Source organism: Pecten maximus, unplaced genomic scaffold (genome assembly GCF_902652985.1).
Source record: "Pecten maximus unplaced genomic scaffold, xPecMax1.1, whole genome shotgun sequence".
Classification (NCBI taxonomy): Eukaryota; Metazoa; Mollusca; class Bivalvia; order Pectinida; family Pectinidae; genus Pecten; species Pecten maximus.
The window spans coordinates 49,487-65,951 of record NW_022982838.1 but is presented as its reverse complement, the minus strand read 5'-3'; the positions used below and the strand labels follow the sequence as shown (position 1 = coordinate 65,951).

The 16,465-nt window shown below is 41.0% G+C and overlaps 1 protein-coding gene across 1 annotated transcript in view; it reads right to left on the bottom strand.

Annotated features, from left to right (window-relative positions):
* Nucleotides 1–16,465, bottom strand: part of LOC117321027 (atrial natriuretic peptide-converting enzyme-like) — a 47,559-nt gene that overhangs the window by 11,692 nt on the left and 19,402 nt on the right. Inside the window, exons 13-14 of the mRNA XM_033875507.1 lie at nucleotides 10,695–10,954; nucleotides 2,053–2,201 (exon numbers count right to left, since the gene is read on the bottom strand). Of these exons, the coding sequence (XP_033731398.1) occupies nucleotides 2,053–2,201; nucleotides 10,695–10,954 (409 nt within the window). The remainder of the gene's footprint in view (nucleotides 1–2,052; nucleotides 2,202–10,694; nucleotides 10,955–16,465) is intronic.

Sequence of the window (16,465 nt, the reverse complement as noted above, 5' to 3'; positions counted from 1 at the left end):
CAATGGTCAAAATCCAAGATGGCTGCCTGTCGGCCATCTTGTTTTCCGATCGGTCCCAAAATGCAATATGCATAACTAGGCACCAAGGGGAACCTACATATGGAATTTGAGAAAGATCCCTTCAGTACTTTCTCAGAAATAGCGATAACAAACTTCAATGGTCAAAATCCAAGATGGCTGCCTGTCGGCCATGTTGCTTTCCGATCGGTCCCAAAATGCAATATGCATAACTAGGCACCAAGGGGAACCTACATATGGAATTTGAGAAAGATCCCTTCAGCACTTTCTCAGAAATAGCGATAACAAACTTCAATGGTCAAAATCCAAGATGGCTGCCTGTCGGCCATGTTGTTTTCCGATCGGTCCCAAAATGCAATATGCATAACTAGGCACCAAGGGGAACCTTCATATGAAATTTGAGAAAGATCCCTTCAGTACTTTCTCAGAAATAGCGATAACAAACTTCAACTGTCAAAATCCAAGATGGCTGCCTGTCGGCCATGTTGTTTTCCGATTAGTAACTCTCAAATCACAATATGCATAACTAGGCACCAAGGGGAACCTTCATATGAAATTTGAGAAAGATCCCTCCAGTTCTTTCTCAGGAATAGCGATAACAAACTTCAACAGTCAAAATCCAAGATGGCTGCCTGTCGGCCATGTTGTTTTCCGATCGGTCCCAAAATGCAATATGCATAACTAGACACCAAGGGGAACCTAGATATGAAATTTCAGGAAGATCCCTTCAGTACTTTCTCAGAAATAGAGATAACAAACTTCAATTGTCAAAATCCAAGATGGCTGCCTGTCGGCCATGTTGTTTTCCGATCGGTCCCAAAATGCAATATGCATAACTAGGCACCAAGGGGAACCTACATATGAAATTTGAGAAAGATCCCTTCAGTACTTTCTCAGAAATAGAGATAACAAACTTCAATGGTCAAAATCCAAGATGGCTGCCTGTCGGCCATGTTGTTTTCCTATCGGTCCCAAAATGCAATATGCATAACTGGGCACCAAGGGGAACCTACATATGAAATTTGAGAAAGATCCCTCCAGTACTTTCACAGAAATAGCGATAACAAACTTCAACAGTCAAAATCCAAGATGGCTGCCTGTCGGCCATGTTGTTTTCTGATCGGTCCCAAAATGCATTATGCATAACTAGACACCAAGGGGAACCTAGATATGAAATTTCAGGAAGATCCCTTCAGTACTTTCTCAGAAATAGAGATAACAAACTTCAATTGTCAAAATCCAAGATGGCTGCCTGTCGGCCATGTTGTTTTCCGATCGGTCCCAAAATGCAATATGCATAACTAGGCACCAAGGGGAACCTACATATGAAATTTGAGAAAGATCCCTTCAGTACTTTCTCAGAAATAGCGATAACAAACTTCAATGGTCAAAATCCAAGATGGCTGCCTGTCGGCCATGTTGTTTTCCGATCGGTCCCAAAATGCAATATGCATAACTAGGCACCAAGGGGAACCTACATATGAAATTTGAGAAAGATCCCTTCAGTACTTTCTGAGGATTAGCGATAACAAGAATTGTTTACGGACGGAGGGACAGACGGACGGACGGACGGACGGAGGGACGGACGGAGGGACGGACGGACGACGGACCACGGACGCAGGGCGATTTGAATAGCCCACCATCTGATGATGGTGGGCTAAAAATAGTTGAATAAGAATTTCTTCAGGGAAACATAACTTTATATCATGATTCTAATGTGTTGTAAGTTTCAATGAAATTAGTAGAAAATACAGGAGGAAATTCCCAGACAAAAATCATCTTGTTAAAAATACCATTTCTGTTATAAAACTGAAATAAACTATTACAAAAACAGTTGAATCGGAATTCTTTTTGGGGAGACACAAATTCATATCATGATCATAATATACATGTATTATACCAAGTTAGAAATAGATTGATCGAAAAATGTAGGAGGAGACTGCTGGACAAATGAAAGTTTACACAGGCTGGGCGGCCGGACAACGCATTAGACTCCTATCAAATTTGAAAAGATTTTTCTAATTCAGTACTTACAAAACATATAGGTGAGTGTTTCTCTCTGTTGTCTATACAAATGGTATGGTTCTTGTTTACGCCGTACAGAATTCTGGCACGGTCTTCACATCGGTCCATATCCTCTTCCTTTAACAGGACAACCTCTAACATCTTGAGGACTGAAGGTACTGTCAGGTAATACAAAACAATGATGATCACCTTAAAAGTATATAACACAGGGTTTACATGTCAAATAGCATTATATGATTATATTATCACGGAGTTTTATATAACAAGATGCCCATGAGCCTTAACAATTAACTGAGTTTTGATATATTTTGGAAGATTTGTTTCCTGTGACTTTGAATTTGAGAATGTGTTAGGTTTATTTTTGTTTAAAGGCCTATTAACAGCCAGGGTCATTTGGGATGTGCCAGGTTTTGGAGGTGGAGAAAAACCGGAATACCCGGAGAAAAACCACCAGCCTACGGTCAGTACCTGGCAACTGCCCCACATAGGTTTTGAACTCGCAACCCAGAGGTGGAGGGCTAGTGTTAAAGTGTCGGGACACCTTAACCACTCGGCCACTGTGGCCCTTCGCAGAATGCGGCTTTCTGATTGGTTGAGATTTTTTTTCATACCACTATGTTAAAAATTCCACGAATGGTGCGAAAAATGTGACGTCACAATACGACAATTGACGTTGCTTATTGATTCGAGAAAAAGATTCTCATATAAAACCAGTAAAATTGTACATAAAACATGTTTTAAATTGGAAAATTATTTTCAAAAATTAATTATAAATATATGTCAATCATTTTTTAGTTTCATAGGGGTATGAAAAAAATGTTGTTTGCAAACTTGTGTAAGAATCCGCTACGCAGTGACCTTGATCTTTGACCTTTGATACTGAAAGCAATCCCTAACAAGCACTTTCAATAAGAAAGCGTAGTATGAAGTTTGATTACGTACATCGGCCAAAGGAAACTCAAGTTATTGCTTGGAAACTGATTTTCTCTTTGTCGCAAATGTGACCTTGACCTTTGACCTCCAACATAGAAAACAATCTCAAGCAAGCACTTTCAATAAGAAAGCACTGTATGTTTGAGTTTGATCAGCCCAAGGAAACTAAAAGTTTTTGCACTGAATCACTCACCTGACGCTACAGCATCTGCAGAAACTATGCTGATTACAATTTTATTCAAATATCAGAGTAGGCTAGGTTTATTCATGTCAATAAATTTACTCCTTCATTCCAGCATACTATTGGCCTAATATCAAATCGCTTGGCTATTGAAAAATCCTTGTTTAAAGATTTAAGCCTATTTGACCCCTGTGACCATTAATGTAGGTCGAGGTCATTTATTTGAACAAACTTGGAGCACTTCATCCCAGTAATCTATATGCCCAATATCAGGCCTCTTGATTATTGAGAAGTCATTTAAAGATTTTAGCATATTTGACCCCTGTGACCTTCAATGAAGGTTAAGGTCATTCATTTGAAAAATCTTGATAGGCCCCTATCTAAGCATGCTATATGTCCAATATCGGGTCTCTAGGCCTCCTGGTTAATGAGAAGAAGTCATTTAAAGATTTTAGCATATTTGACCCCTGTTACTTTGAATGAAGGTCAAGGTAATTCATTTGAACAATCTTGATAGCTCTTTACCCAAGCATGCTTCAAACCAAATTCTTTTGTCGTTTGGTCGATTTTATTCAACTTTGGTCGAATGTTGTATGTAAACAAAGCATATAAATTGACATATTAATTGTTTCCAAACCTATCACCATGGCTACACAATCTGGGCCTCTGATTGGTCAAAATTTAGATATTGTCTGATTTTGACCCTGTTAATAGTGACCAGTTATCATAGCAACCATAATTATGACAAGCAAAGTGAGTGGGAGCTCACATAGCTGTATCTGATATATCCCAGCTCGTCACTTGAAAGAATACTTAAAAGATTTTAGCATACATCTGATACCTGTTACCTTGAATGTAGGTCAAGGTCATTAAAATGAAAAACAAAGAGATTCAAGAGGGATCTTGGCATCCACCAATGAATTGTCTTTATTTGTTCTGTGTGTGATCTTTTCTCTAATTTAATGATCTGTTAACTTGAAATCTAAGAGAGATATTAAAGTTAACACAGGAAATCTAAGAGAGATATTAGAGTTAACATATGAAAACTAAGAATATTAGAGTTAACATATGAAATCTAAGAATATTAGAGTTAACATATGAAATCTAAGAGAGATATAAGAGTTAACATAGGAAATCTAAGAGAGATATTAGAGTTAACATATGAAAACTAAGAATATTAGAGTTAACATATGAAATCTAAGAATATTAGAGTTAACATATGAAATCTAAGAGAGACATTAGAGTTAACATATGAAATCTAAGAGAGATATTAGAGTTAACATATGAAATCTAAGAATATTAGAGTTAACATATGAAATCTAAGAGATATTAGAGTTAACATATGAAATCTAAGAGATATTAGAGTTAACATATGAAGTCTAGGACAGATATTAGAGTTAACATATGAAGTCTAGGACAGATATTAGAGTTAACATATGAAATCTAAGAGATATTAGAGTTAACATATGAAATCTAAGAGAGATATTAGAGTTAACATATGAAATCTAAGAATATTAGAGTTAACATATGAAATCTAAGAGATATTAGAGTTAACATATGAAATCTAAGAGATATTAGAGTTAACATATGAAGTCTAGGACAGATATTAGAGTTAACATATGAAGTCTAGGACAGATATTAGAGTTAACATATGAAATCTAAGAGATATTAGAGTTAACATATGAAATCTAAGACAGATATTAGAGTTAACATATGAAAATTAAGACAAATATTAGAGTTAACACAGGAAATCTAAGACAGATATTAGAGTTAAGATATGAAATCTAAGAGAGATATTAGAGTTAACATATGAAAATTAAGAGAGATATTAGAGTTAACATATGAAATCTAAGAGAGATATTAGAGTTAACATAGGAAATCTAACAAATATTATTTATGGATGGATGGTCATACATTAGATCAATTTGAATAATGCACTTTCTGATGATGGTGGGTTAAAACCTTTATATTTGCATGTTACAGACCTAATAGGGGACAATCAACCAATTAAAAAATACTTTTGAAACTTAATTATCCCTGTGCATGCAAAGTTGAACCATGGATAAAATGTTTGGCAGCCACTGATTGGCCAGCATAGTTAAACAAGAGGCCCATGGGGCCTGTATCGCTCACCTGGTTGGATTTGACCAAATGTCAAAATAATGTTCATGTTCAATTTATTCATACACATACTCTCTAAGGGACTGAAAGACCCTATGGATTATTTTTACAACCTAATTGTGTTTGAAGAAACTAAGTTCCTTAGGGTGGGGAAAGACCCTTGGGCCTCTTAGATTCCGCACCTCAGGCCCCTGGGTGTTCAGAGTAAAATTTATACAAACTCTGTTCCCCTCCCCCCAAGGATGTTCCTGACCAAATATGGTTCTAATTCATTCATAACTTTATGACTTGTAGCAATTTAAAGACTAATCTCTATTCCCCTATTTGGCCCCGCCCCTCAGGCCCCTGGGGGTTCAGAGTAAAAATTTATACAAACTCTGTTCCCCCTTCTCCCAAGGATGTTCCTGTTCAAATTCATCCATAACTTTATGACTAGTAGCGATTTAAATGATTAACCCTATTTCCTCTATTTGGCCCCGCCCCTCAGGCCCCTGAGGGTTCAGAGTAAAAATTCATACAAACTCGGTTCCCCTTCCCCCAAGGATGTTCCTGACCAAATCTAATTAAAATCCATGAAAAATTTTATGACCAGTAGCGATTTAAAGACTAATCTCCATTTCCCATATTTGGCTCCGCCCCTCAGGCCCCTGGGGGTTCAGAGTGAAAATGTATACAAACTCTGTTCCCCTTCTCCCAAGGATGTTTCTGACCAAATTTGGTTCTAATTCATTCATAACTTTATGACTAGCAGTGATTTAAAAGATTAACCCTATTTCCCCTATTTGGCCCGGCCCCTCAGGCCCCTGGGAGTTCAGAGTAAAAATTAATACAAACTCTGTTCACCTTCCCCCAAGGATGTTCCTGACCAAATCTAGTTAAAATCCATTAAAAACTTTATGACTAGTAGCGATTTAAAGACTAATATCTATTTCCCCTATTTGGCTCCGCCCCTTAGGCCCCTGGGGGTCAGACCAACCCTTTATACAAAATTGGTTTCCCTTCACCCAAGGATGTTTCAGACCAAATATGGATCAAATCCCTTTATTCCTACGGAAGAAGAAGGATTTCAAAGAATTTGCTATATTTCCCCTATTGGGCCCCACCCCTAAGGCCCCTGGGAGGCCGACCCACCGTTTATACAAAATTGGTTCCCCTTCACCCAAGGATGCTTCAGACCAAACATGGATCAAATCCCTTTATTCCTGCAGAAGAAGAAGGATTTTAAAGAATATGCTATATTCCCCTATTGGGCCCCACCCCCCAGGCCCCTGGGAGGCCAGACCCACCGTTGATACAAAATTGGTTCCCCTTCACCCAAGGATGCTTCAGACCAAACATGGATCAAATCCCTTTATTCCTGCAGAAGAAGAAGGATTTTAAAAAATATGCTATATTCCCCTATTGGGCCCCACCCCCCAGGCCCCTGGGGGGCCAGACCCACCGTTTATACAAAAATGGTTCCCCTTCACCCAAGGATGCTTCAGACCAAATATGGATCAAATCCCTTTATTCCTACAGAAGTAAAAGGATTTTAAAGAATTTGCTATATTTCCCCTATTGGGTCCACCCCCTCAGGCCCCTGGGAGGCCAGACCCACCGTTTATACAAAATTGGTTCCCCTTCGCCCAAGGATGCTTCAGACCAAATATGAATCAAATCCCTTCATTTCTACAGAAGAAGAAGGATTTTAAAGAATTTGCTATATTTCCCCTATTGGGCCCCACCCCTACGGCCCCTGGGGGGGCCAGACCCGCCGTTTATACAAAATTGGTTCCCCTTCACCCAAGGATGCTTCAGACCAAATATGGATCAAATCCCTTTATTCCTACAGAAGTAAAAGGATTTTAAAGAATTTGCTATATTTCCCCTATTGGGTCCACCCCCTCAGGCCCCTGGGAGGCCAGACCCACCGTTTATACAAAATTGGTTCCCCTTCGCCCAAGGATGCTTCAGACCAAATATGAATCAAATCCCTTCATTTCTACAGAAGAAGAAGGATTTTAAAGAATTTGCTATATTTCCCCTATTGGGCCCCACCCCTACGGCCCCTGGGGGGGCCAGACCCACCGTTTATACAAAATTGGTTCCCCTTCAACCAAGGATGTTTCAGACTAAATATGGATCAAATCCCTTTATTCCTACAGAAGAAGAAGGATTTCAAAGAATTTGCTATATTTCCCTATTGGGCCCCGCCCCTCAGGCCCCTAGGAGGCCAGACCCACCGTTTATACAAAATTGGTTCCCCTTCACCCAAGGATGCTTCAGACCAAACATGGATCAAATCCCTTTATTCCTGCAGAAGAAGAAGGATTTTAAAGAATATACAATATTCCACTATTGGGCCCCACCCCCCAGGCCCCTGGGGGGCCAGACCATCCGTTTATACAAAATTGGTTCCCCATCAACCAAGGATGCTTCAAACCAAATATGAATCAAATCCCTTCATTTCTACAGAAGAAGAAGGATTTTAAAGAATTTGCTATATTTCTCCTATCGGGCCCCGCCCCTAAGGCCCCTGGGGGGCCAGACCCACTGTTTATACAAAATTGGTTCCCCTTCACCCAAGGATGCTTCAGACCAAATATGAATCAAATCCCTTTATTTCTACAGAAGAAGAAGGATTTTAAAGAATTTGCTATATTTCCCCTATTGGGCCCCGCTCCTAAGACCCCTGGGGGGCCAGACCCACCGTTTATACAAAATTGGTTCCCCTTCACCCAAGGATGTTTCAGACCAAATATGGATCAAATCCCTTTATTCCTACAGAAGAAGAAGGATTTCAAAGAATTTGCTATATTTCCCCTATTGGGCCCCACCCCCCAGGCCCCTGGGGGGCCAGACCATCCGTTTATACAAAATTGGTTCCCCTTCACCCAAGGATGCTTCAAACCAAATATGAATCAAATCCCTTCATTCCTACAGAAGAAGAAGGATTTCAAAGAATTTGCTATATTTCCCCTATTGGGCCCTGCCCCTCAGGCCCCTAGGAGGCCAGACCCACCGTTTATACAAAATTGGTTCCCCTTCACCCAAGGATGCTTCAGACCAAACATGGATCAAAAAATTTATTCCTGCAGAAGAAGAAGGATTTTAAAGAATATACAATATTCCCCTATTGGGCCCCACCCCCCAGGCCCCTGGGGGGCCAGACCATCCGTTTATACAAAATTGGTTCCCCTTCACCCAAGGATGCTTCAAACCAAATATGAATCAAATCCCTTCATTTCTACAGAAGAAGGATTTTAAAGAATTTGCTATATTTCTCCTATCGGGCCCCGCCCCTAAGGCCCCTGGGGGGCCAGACCCACTGTTTATACAAAATTGGTTCCCCTTCACTCAAGGAGGCTTCAGACCAAATATGAATCAAATCCCTTCATTTCTACAGAAGAAGAAGAATTTTGAAGAATTTGCTATATTTCTCCTATCGGGCCCCGCCCCTAAGGCCCCTGGGGGGCCAGACCCACTGATTATACAAAATTGGTTCCCCTTCACCCAAGGATGCTTCAGACCAAATATGAATCAAATCCCTTCATTTCTACAGAAGAAGAAGGATTTTAAAGAATTTGCTATATTTCCCCTATTGGGCCCCGCTCCTAAGACCCCTGGGGGGCCAGACCCACCGTTTATACAAAATTGGTTCCCCTTCACCCAAGGATGTTTCAGACCAAATATGGATCAAATCCCTTTATTCCTACAGAAGAAGAAGGATTTCAAAGAATTTGCTATATTTCCCCTATTGGGCCCTGCCCCTCAGGCCCCTAGGAGGCCAGACCCACCGTTTATACAAAATTGGTTCCCCTTCACCCAAGGATGCTTCAGACCAAACATGGATCAAATCCCTTTATTCCTGCAGAAGAAGAAGGATTTTAAAGAATATACAATATTCCCCTATTGGGCCCCACCCCCCAGGCCCCTGGGGGGGCCAGACCATCCGTTTATACAAAATTGGTTCCCCTTCACCCAAGGATGCTTCAAACCAAATATGAATCAAATCCCTTCATTTCTACAGAAGAAGAAGGATTTTAAAGAATTTGCTATATTTCTCCTATTGGGCCCCGCCCCTAAGGCCCCTGGGGGGCCAGACCCACCGTTTATACAAAATTGGTTCCCCTTCACCCAAGGATGCTTCAGACCAAATTTGGTCAAAATCCACTGAGTAGTTTAGGACTAGTAGCGATTTAAAGGAAAAGTTGACGGACGGTGCGCCATGCCATAAGCTCACCGGCCCTTCGGGCCAGGTGAGCTAATAATATACATGAATCTTAATTGAAACGATGACATTGTACATCGTAGGCCTAGTGCCAACCCACACGTGTATGACCGATATCAGACCCAGCGTGACAAGTAGTAAACGACGAAGTTAAACAAATATTTTTATTTGTACATTTACAAAGAATAACAACCCATGTATTGCGTATTTACTCTTATATTTTAAATAATGTTTTTTTTTTTAAATATATTTTTAATGCAAATAACGTAAACAATCATATAGCGCCCATTTTGAGTACCTACCTGACGATCTACATGAGTATAAGAGGGGCCAAAACCCAACTCCGCCTATACGAATACTCCGGTTATTTGCATACTTTGTCATGGAAAAAGGGCTATGCAAATAAGCGGGTTGCTCTGTAGTTCCAAAATAGATATGTAGCCTGACTAGGTAATGTTAATTTAAATTTGGTAAGTCAGATAGATTTTTTTTAAAGTTTGGGTCATAATAATTAAAAGGTGAACATTTTTTATTTCTTCAAATTTTTACAGCAGAATTAACCCAGTTTCAAAATGGCTACCCAGGAAAAATTTGAGCTGAAGGACCCAATTTTTTATATTGATTCAGTGTTATATGAGACGCTAAACTTTTGTTATGAATCATAACTGTCAAATTGAATTCAAGAATTTAAATGATATACTCCAAACATTAACACTGAAGTCTATAGAAAATCAATTGGTTGCCATGGTCCCTATCAATATCAGTACCCTGGACCTCTTCAATATTGAAAAGAATGATTCTAGCATTTTTGACCCTGTGACCTTAAATAAACATGGTAGATCTTCATCTTAGCATGCTACTTTGGCCCAATATTTATATTGATATATTGGTTATCACTGGGCTGAATTAGGTCTCTGGGTCACTTGGTGACTTATAAGTCGTTTTGAAGATTTTAGCACATTTGACCCTTGACCTTGAGAACAGAATGTTTAAAGTGAAAAGTTGATGCTGGACAGACAGATAAACAACACATCTCAGGACAAGCTCACTTGCCCTAAAAGGGAAACGTTGATGCTAGATGGACAACTATACTAAGCATGACAGCACAAGCTCACTTGCCCTAAAATGCTGAGCGAACAATTTGACAAAGCACCACAGCACAAATTGACTTGTCATTCAGGCAGGTGAGCTAATAAACAAACTTACCAGTATCATATTCCGTTCTTCCCCATCCAAGAACAAAACATTTAGTATAGGAGAAGACATCCCTTGATGGTGGCGGTAGACATACGGAGCCAATGGTGTCTGTTTGTTGGACTGGATTAGCGAATTTCAAAATAGCAACGTCTTTCTCATTGTTAGGCTCCAGAATTACTCTTTCTATCACAACCTGTCTGCCACTCTGATCAAACTTTGTGTTATCGACTTCACCAATATGTAGGTATGCAGATCCTTGTTCAAAGGTACTGAAAGTATAATATGCTGACAATGGATCACTTGAAGTGTATTGCTGGTCTTATTCATAGTAGGCACCTTTACTTCATCAGAGGAAATTCCTACTGTGTTATCCATTAGCAAAATAAAATCAGCCCACTTCTTTATTTTTTGCAAGAGTCATCAATTTTAAAATATTAGGCTAAAAGTGTTTCACACATAAACCCTCCCAAAACTTAACATAAATAAGGCAAAAGGATTTACATCAGGATAGATAAGGTTGTGTGGTGAGGAATATACTCCAGACAAGATTCAGCAGTATGATGGTCGAGGGATATACTCCATGCATTATCGTAAAAAAAAACTCAGGATGCTCAACTAAATGTTGTACTGATTATACATGCCACTTAGTTTTGTTGAAATCGGAACAGCAATTTAGTAGGAGTTGTCAGGCCAAGATTATGGGATTGTGTGGATATACTCCAGTAAAGAATTAGCAGTGTGATGATGGTGGTGGTGGTGGTGGTGGTGGTGGTGGTGGTGGTGGTGGGGGGGGGGGGGGGGGGGGGGGGGGGGGGGGGGGGGGGGGGGATATACTACAGTAAAGAATTAGCAGTGTGTGAAAGTGGGGGATATACTCCATTAAAGAATTAGCAGTGTGATGGTGGGGGATATACTCCAGTAAAGAATTATCAGTGTGATGGTCGGGGATATACTCCAGTAAAGAATTAGCAGTGTGATGGTGGGGGGATATACTACAGTAAAGAATTAGCAGTGTGTGAAAGTGGGGGATATACTCCATTAAAGAATTAGCAGTGTGATGGTCGGGGATATACTCCAGTAAAGAATTAGCAGTGTGATGGTGGGGGGATATACTCCAGTAAAGAATTAGTGGTGTGATGGTGGGGGATATACTCCAGTAAAGAATTAGCAGTGTGATGGTGGGGGATATACTCCAGTAAAGAATTAGCAGTGTGATGGTGGGGATATACTCCAGTAAAGAATTAGCAGTGTGATGGTGGGGGGATATACTCCAGTAAAGAATTAGCAGTGTGATGGTAGGGGGGGGGGGGGGGGGGGGGGGGGGGGGGATATACTCCAGTAAAGAATTAGCAGTGTGATGGTGGGGGGGGGGGGGGGGGGGGGGGGGGATATACTACAGTAAAGAATTAGCAGTGTGATGGTGGGGGATATACTCCAGTAAAGAATTAGTGGTGTGATTGTGGGGAATATACTCCAGTAAAGAATTAGCAGTGTGATGGTGGGGGATATACTCCAGTAAAGAATTATCAGTGTGATGGTAGGGGATATACTCCAGTAAAGAATTAGCAGTGTGATGGTGGGGATATACTCCAGTAAAGAATTAGCAGTGTGATGGTGGGGGGATATACTCCAGTAAAGAATTAGCAGTGTGATGGTGGGGGGGGGGGGGGGGGGGGGGGGGGGGGGGGGGGGGGGATATACTACAGTAAAGAATTAGCAGTGTGATGGTGGGGGATATACTCCAGTAAAGAATTAGTGGTGTGATTGTGGGGAATATACTCCAGTAAAGAATTAGCAGTGTGATGGTGGGGGATATACTCCAGTAAAGAATTATCAGTGTGATGGTAGGGGATATACTCCAGTAAAGAATTAGTGGTGTGATGGTCGGGGATATACTCCAGTAAAGAATTAGTGGTGTGATGGTGGGGGATATACTCCAGTAAAAAATTAGTGGTGTGATGGTGGGGGATATACTTCAGTAAAGAATTAGTGGTGTGATGGTGGGGGATATACTCCAGTAAAGAATTAGCAGTGTGATAGTGGGGGATATACTCCTGTAAAGAATTAGTGGTGTGATGGTGGGGGATATTCTCCAGTAAAGAATTAGTGGTGTGATGGTGGGGATATACTCCAGTAAAGAATTAGCAGTGTGATGGTGGGGATATATTACTCCAGTAAAGAATTAGCAGTGTGATGGTGGTGATATACTCCAGTAAAGAATTAGTGGTGTGATGGTGGGGGATATACTCCAGTAAAGAATTAGCAGTGTGATGGTGGGGGGATATACTCCAGTAAAGAATTAGTTGTGTGATGGTCGGGGATATACTCCAGACAAGATTCAGCAGTGTGATGGTGGGGGATATACTCCAGTAAAGAATTAGTTGTGTGATGGTTGGGGATATACTCCAGTAAAGAATTAGTGGTGTAATGGTGGGGGATATACTCCAGTAAAGAATAAGTGGTGTGATGGTGGGGGGATATACTCCAGTAAAGAATTAGCAGTGTGATGGTCGGGGATATACTCCAGTAAAGAATTAGCAGTGTGATGGTGGGGATATACTCCAGTAAAGAATTAGCAGTGTAATGGCGGGGGATATACTCCAGTAAAGAATTAGTGGTGTGATGGTCGGGGATATACTCCAGTTAAGAATTAGCAGTGTGATGGTGGGGATATACTCCAGTAAAGAATTAGCAGTGTGATGGTGGGGGATATACTCCAGTAAAGAATTAGCAGTGTGATGGTGGGGGATATACTCCAGTAAAGAATTAGTGGTGTGATGGTGGGGGATATACTCCAGTAAAGAATTAGTGGTGTGATGGTGGGGGGATATACTCCAGTTAAGAATTAGCAGTGTGATGGTCGGGGATATACTCCAGTAAAGAATTAGCAGTGTGATGGTGGGGGATATACTCCAGTAAAGAATAAGTGGTGTGATGGTGGGGGGATATACTCCAGTAAAGAATTAGCAGTGTGATGGTCGGGGATATACTCCAGTAAAGAATTAGCAGTGTGATGGTGGGGATATACTCCAGTAAAGAATTAGCAGTGTAATGGCGGGGGATATACTCCAGTAAAGAATTAGTGGTGTGATGGTCGGGGATATACTCCAGTTAAGAATTAGCAGTGTGATGGTGGGGATATACTCCAGTAAAGAATTAGCAGTGTGATGGTGGGGGATATACTCCAGTAAAGAATTAGCAGTGTGATGGTGGGGGATATACTCCAGTAAAAAGAATTAGTGGGTGTGATGGTGGGGGATATACTCCAGTAAAGAATTAGTGGTGTGATGGTGGGGGGATATACTCCAGTAAAGAATTAGCAGTGTAATGGTGGGGGATATACTCCAGTAAAGAATTAGTGGTGTGATGGTGGGGGGATATACTCCAGTTAAGAATTAGCAGTGTGATGGTCGGGGATATACTCCAGTAAAGAATTAGCAGTGTGATGGTGGGGGGATATACTCCAGTTAAGAATTAGCAGTGTGATGGTCGGGGATCATACTCCAGTAAAGAATTAGCAGTGTGATGGTGGGGGGATATACTCCAGTTAAGAATTAGCAGTGTGATGGTCGGGGATATACTCCAGTAAAGAATTAGCAGTGTGATGGTGGGGATATACTCCAGTAAAGAATTAGTGGTGTGATGGTGGGGGATATACTCCAGTAAAGAATTAGTGGTGTGATGGTGGGGGATATACTCCAGTAAAGAATTAGTGGTGTGATGGTGGGGGATATACTCCAGTAAAGAATTAGCAGTGTGATGGTGGGGGATATACTCCAGTAAAGAATTAGTGGTGTGATGGTGGGGGATATACTCCAGTAAAGAATTAGCAGTGTGATGGTGGGGATATACTCCAGTAAAGAATTAGTGGTGTGATGGTGGGGATATACTCCAGTAAAGAATTAGCAGTGTGATAGTGGGGGATATACTCCAGTAAAGAATTAGCAGTGTAATGGTGGGGGATATACTCCAGTAAAGAATTAGTGGTGTGATGGTGGGGGATATACTCCAGTAAAGAATTAGCAGTGTGATGGTGGGGGATATACTCCAGTAAAGAATTATCAGTGTGATGGTGGGGGATATACTCCAGTAAAGAATTAGCAGTGTGATGGTGGGGGGATATACTCCAGTAAAGAATTAGTGGTGTGATGGTGGGGGATATACTCCAGTAAAGAATTAGTGGTGTGATGGTCGGGGGATATACTCCAGTAAAGAATTAGTGGTGTGATGGTGGTGTGATGGTGGGGGATATACTCCAGTAAAGAATTAGTGGTGTGATGGTGGGGGATATACTCCAGTAAAGAATTAGTGGTGTGATGGTGGGGGATATACTCCAGTAAAGAATTAGTGGTGTGATGGTGGGGGATATACTCCAGTAAAGAATTAGTGGTGTGATGGTGGGGGATATACTCCAGTAAAGAATTAGTGGTGTGATGGTGGGGGATATACTCCAGTAAAGAATTAGTGGTGTGATGGTGGGGGATATACTCCAGTAAAGAATTAGTGGTGTGATGGTGGGGGATATACTCCAGTAAAGAATTAGCAGTGTGATGGTGGGGATATACTCCAGTAAAGAATTAGTGGTGTGATGGTGGGGATATACTCCAGTAAAGAATTAGCAGTGTGATAGTGGGGGATATACTCCAGTAAAGAATTAGCAGTGTGATAGTGGGGGATATACTCCAGTAAAGAATTAGCAGTGTAATGGTGGGGGATATACTCCAGTAAAGAATTAGTGGTGTGATGGTGGGGGATATACTCCAGTAAAGAATTAGCAGTGTGATGGTGGGGGATATACTCCAGTAAAGAATTAGTGGTGTGATGGTGGGGGATATACTCCAGTAAAGAATTAGCAGTGTGATGGTCGGGGATATACTCCAGTAAAGAATTAGCAGTGTGATGGTCGGGGGATATACTCCAGTAAAGAATTAGTGGTGTGATGGTCGGGGGATATACTCCAGTAAAGAATTAGTGGTGTGATGGTGGGGGATATACTCCAGTAAAGAATTAGTGGTGTGATGGTGGGGGATATACTCCAGTAAAGAATTAGTGGTGTGATGGTGGGGGATATACTCCAGTAAAGAATTAGTGGTGTGATGGTGGGGGATATACTCAAGTAAAGAATTAGCAGTGTGATGGTGGGGGATATACTCTAGTAAAGAATTAGTGGTGTGATGGTGGGGGATATACTCCAGTAAAGAATTAGCAGTGTAATGGTCGGGGGATATACTCAAGTAAAGAATTAGCAGTGTGATGGTCGGGGGATATACTCCAGTAAAGAATTAGTGGTGTGATGGTCGGGGATATACTCCAGTAAAGAATTAGCAGTGTGATGGTGGGGGATATACTCCAGTAAAGAATTAGTGGTGTGATGGTGGGGGATATACTCCAGTAAAGAATTAGCAGTGTGATGGTGGGGGATATACTGCAGTAAAGAATTAGCAGTGTGATGGTCGGGGGATAAACATTCTAGTGAGATACTCTGAGTGAGATCAGCTAGATAAAAAAAAACTAGAAAATGTCTGTTAAACATATCAAAAGCCCCCACTGCCACTTGACACCCTGAAAGAGAGTGTGGTGAGGACTGCATCAGTAGTTCCTGAGATAAGCTAGTTACATTGCATCGGGACGGGACGGGACGCAATTCAACGCGACAGGTTGGAATGGGCATGGGTACCGTAATACTATATGCCCTCCATTTCATGGCGGGCATATAATTACGATTTTTAATCCATATACTATAGGTCACAAGAAAATCGTGGTATTACAACTGAATATAG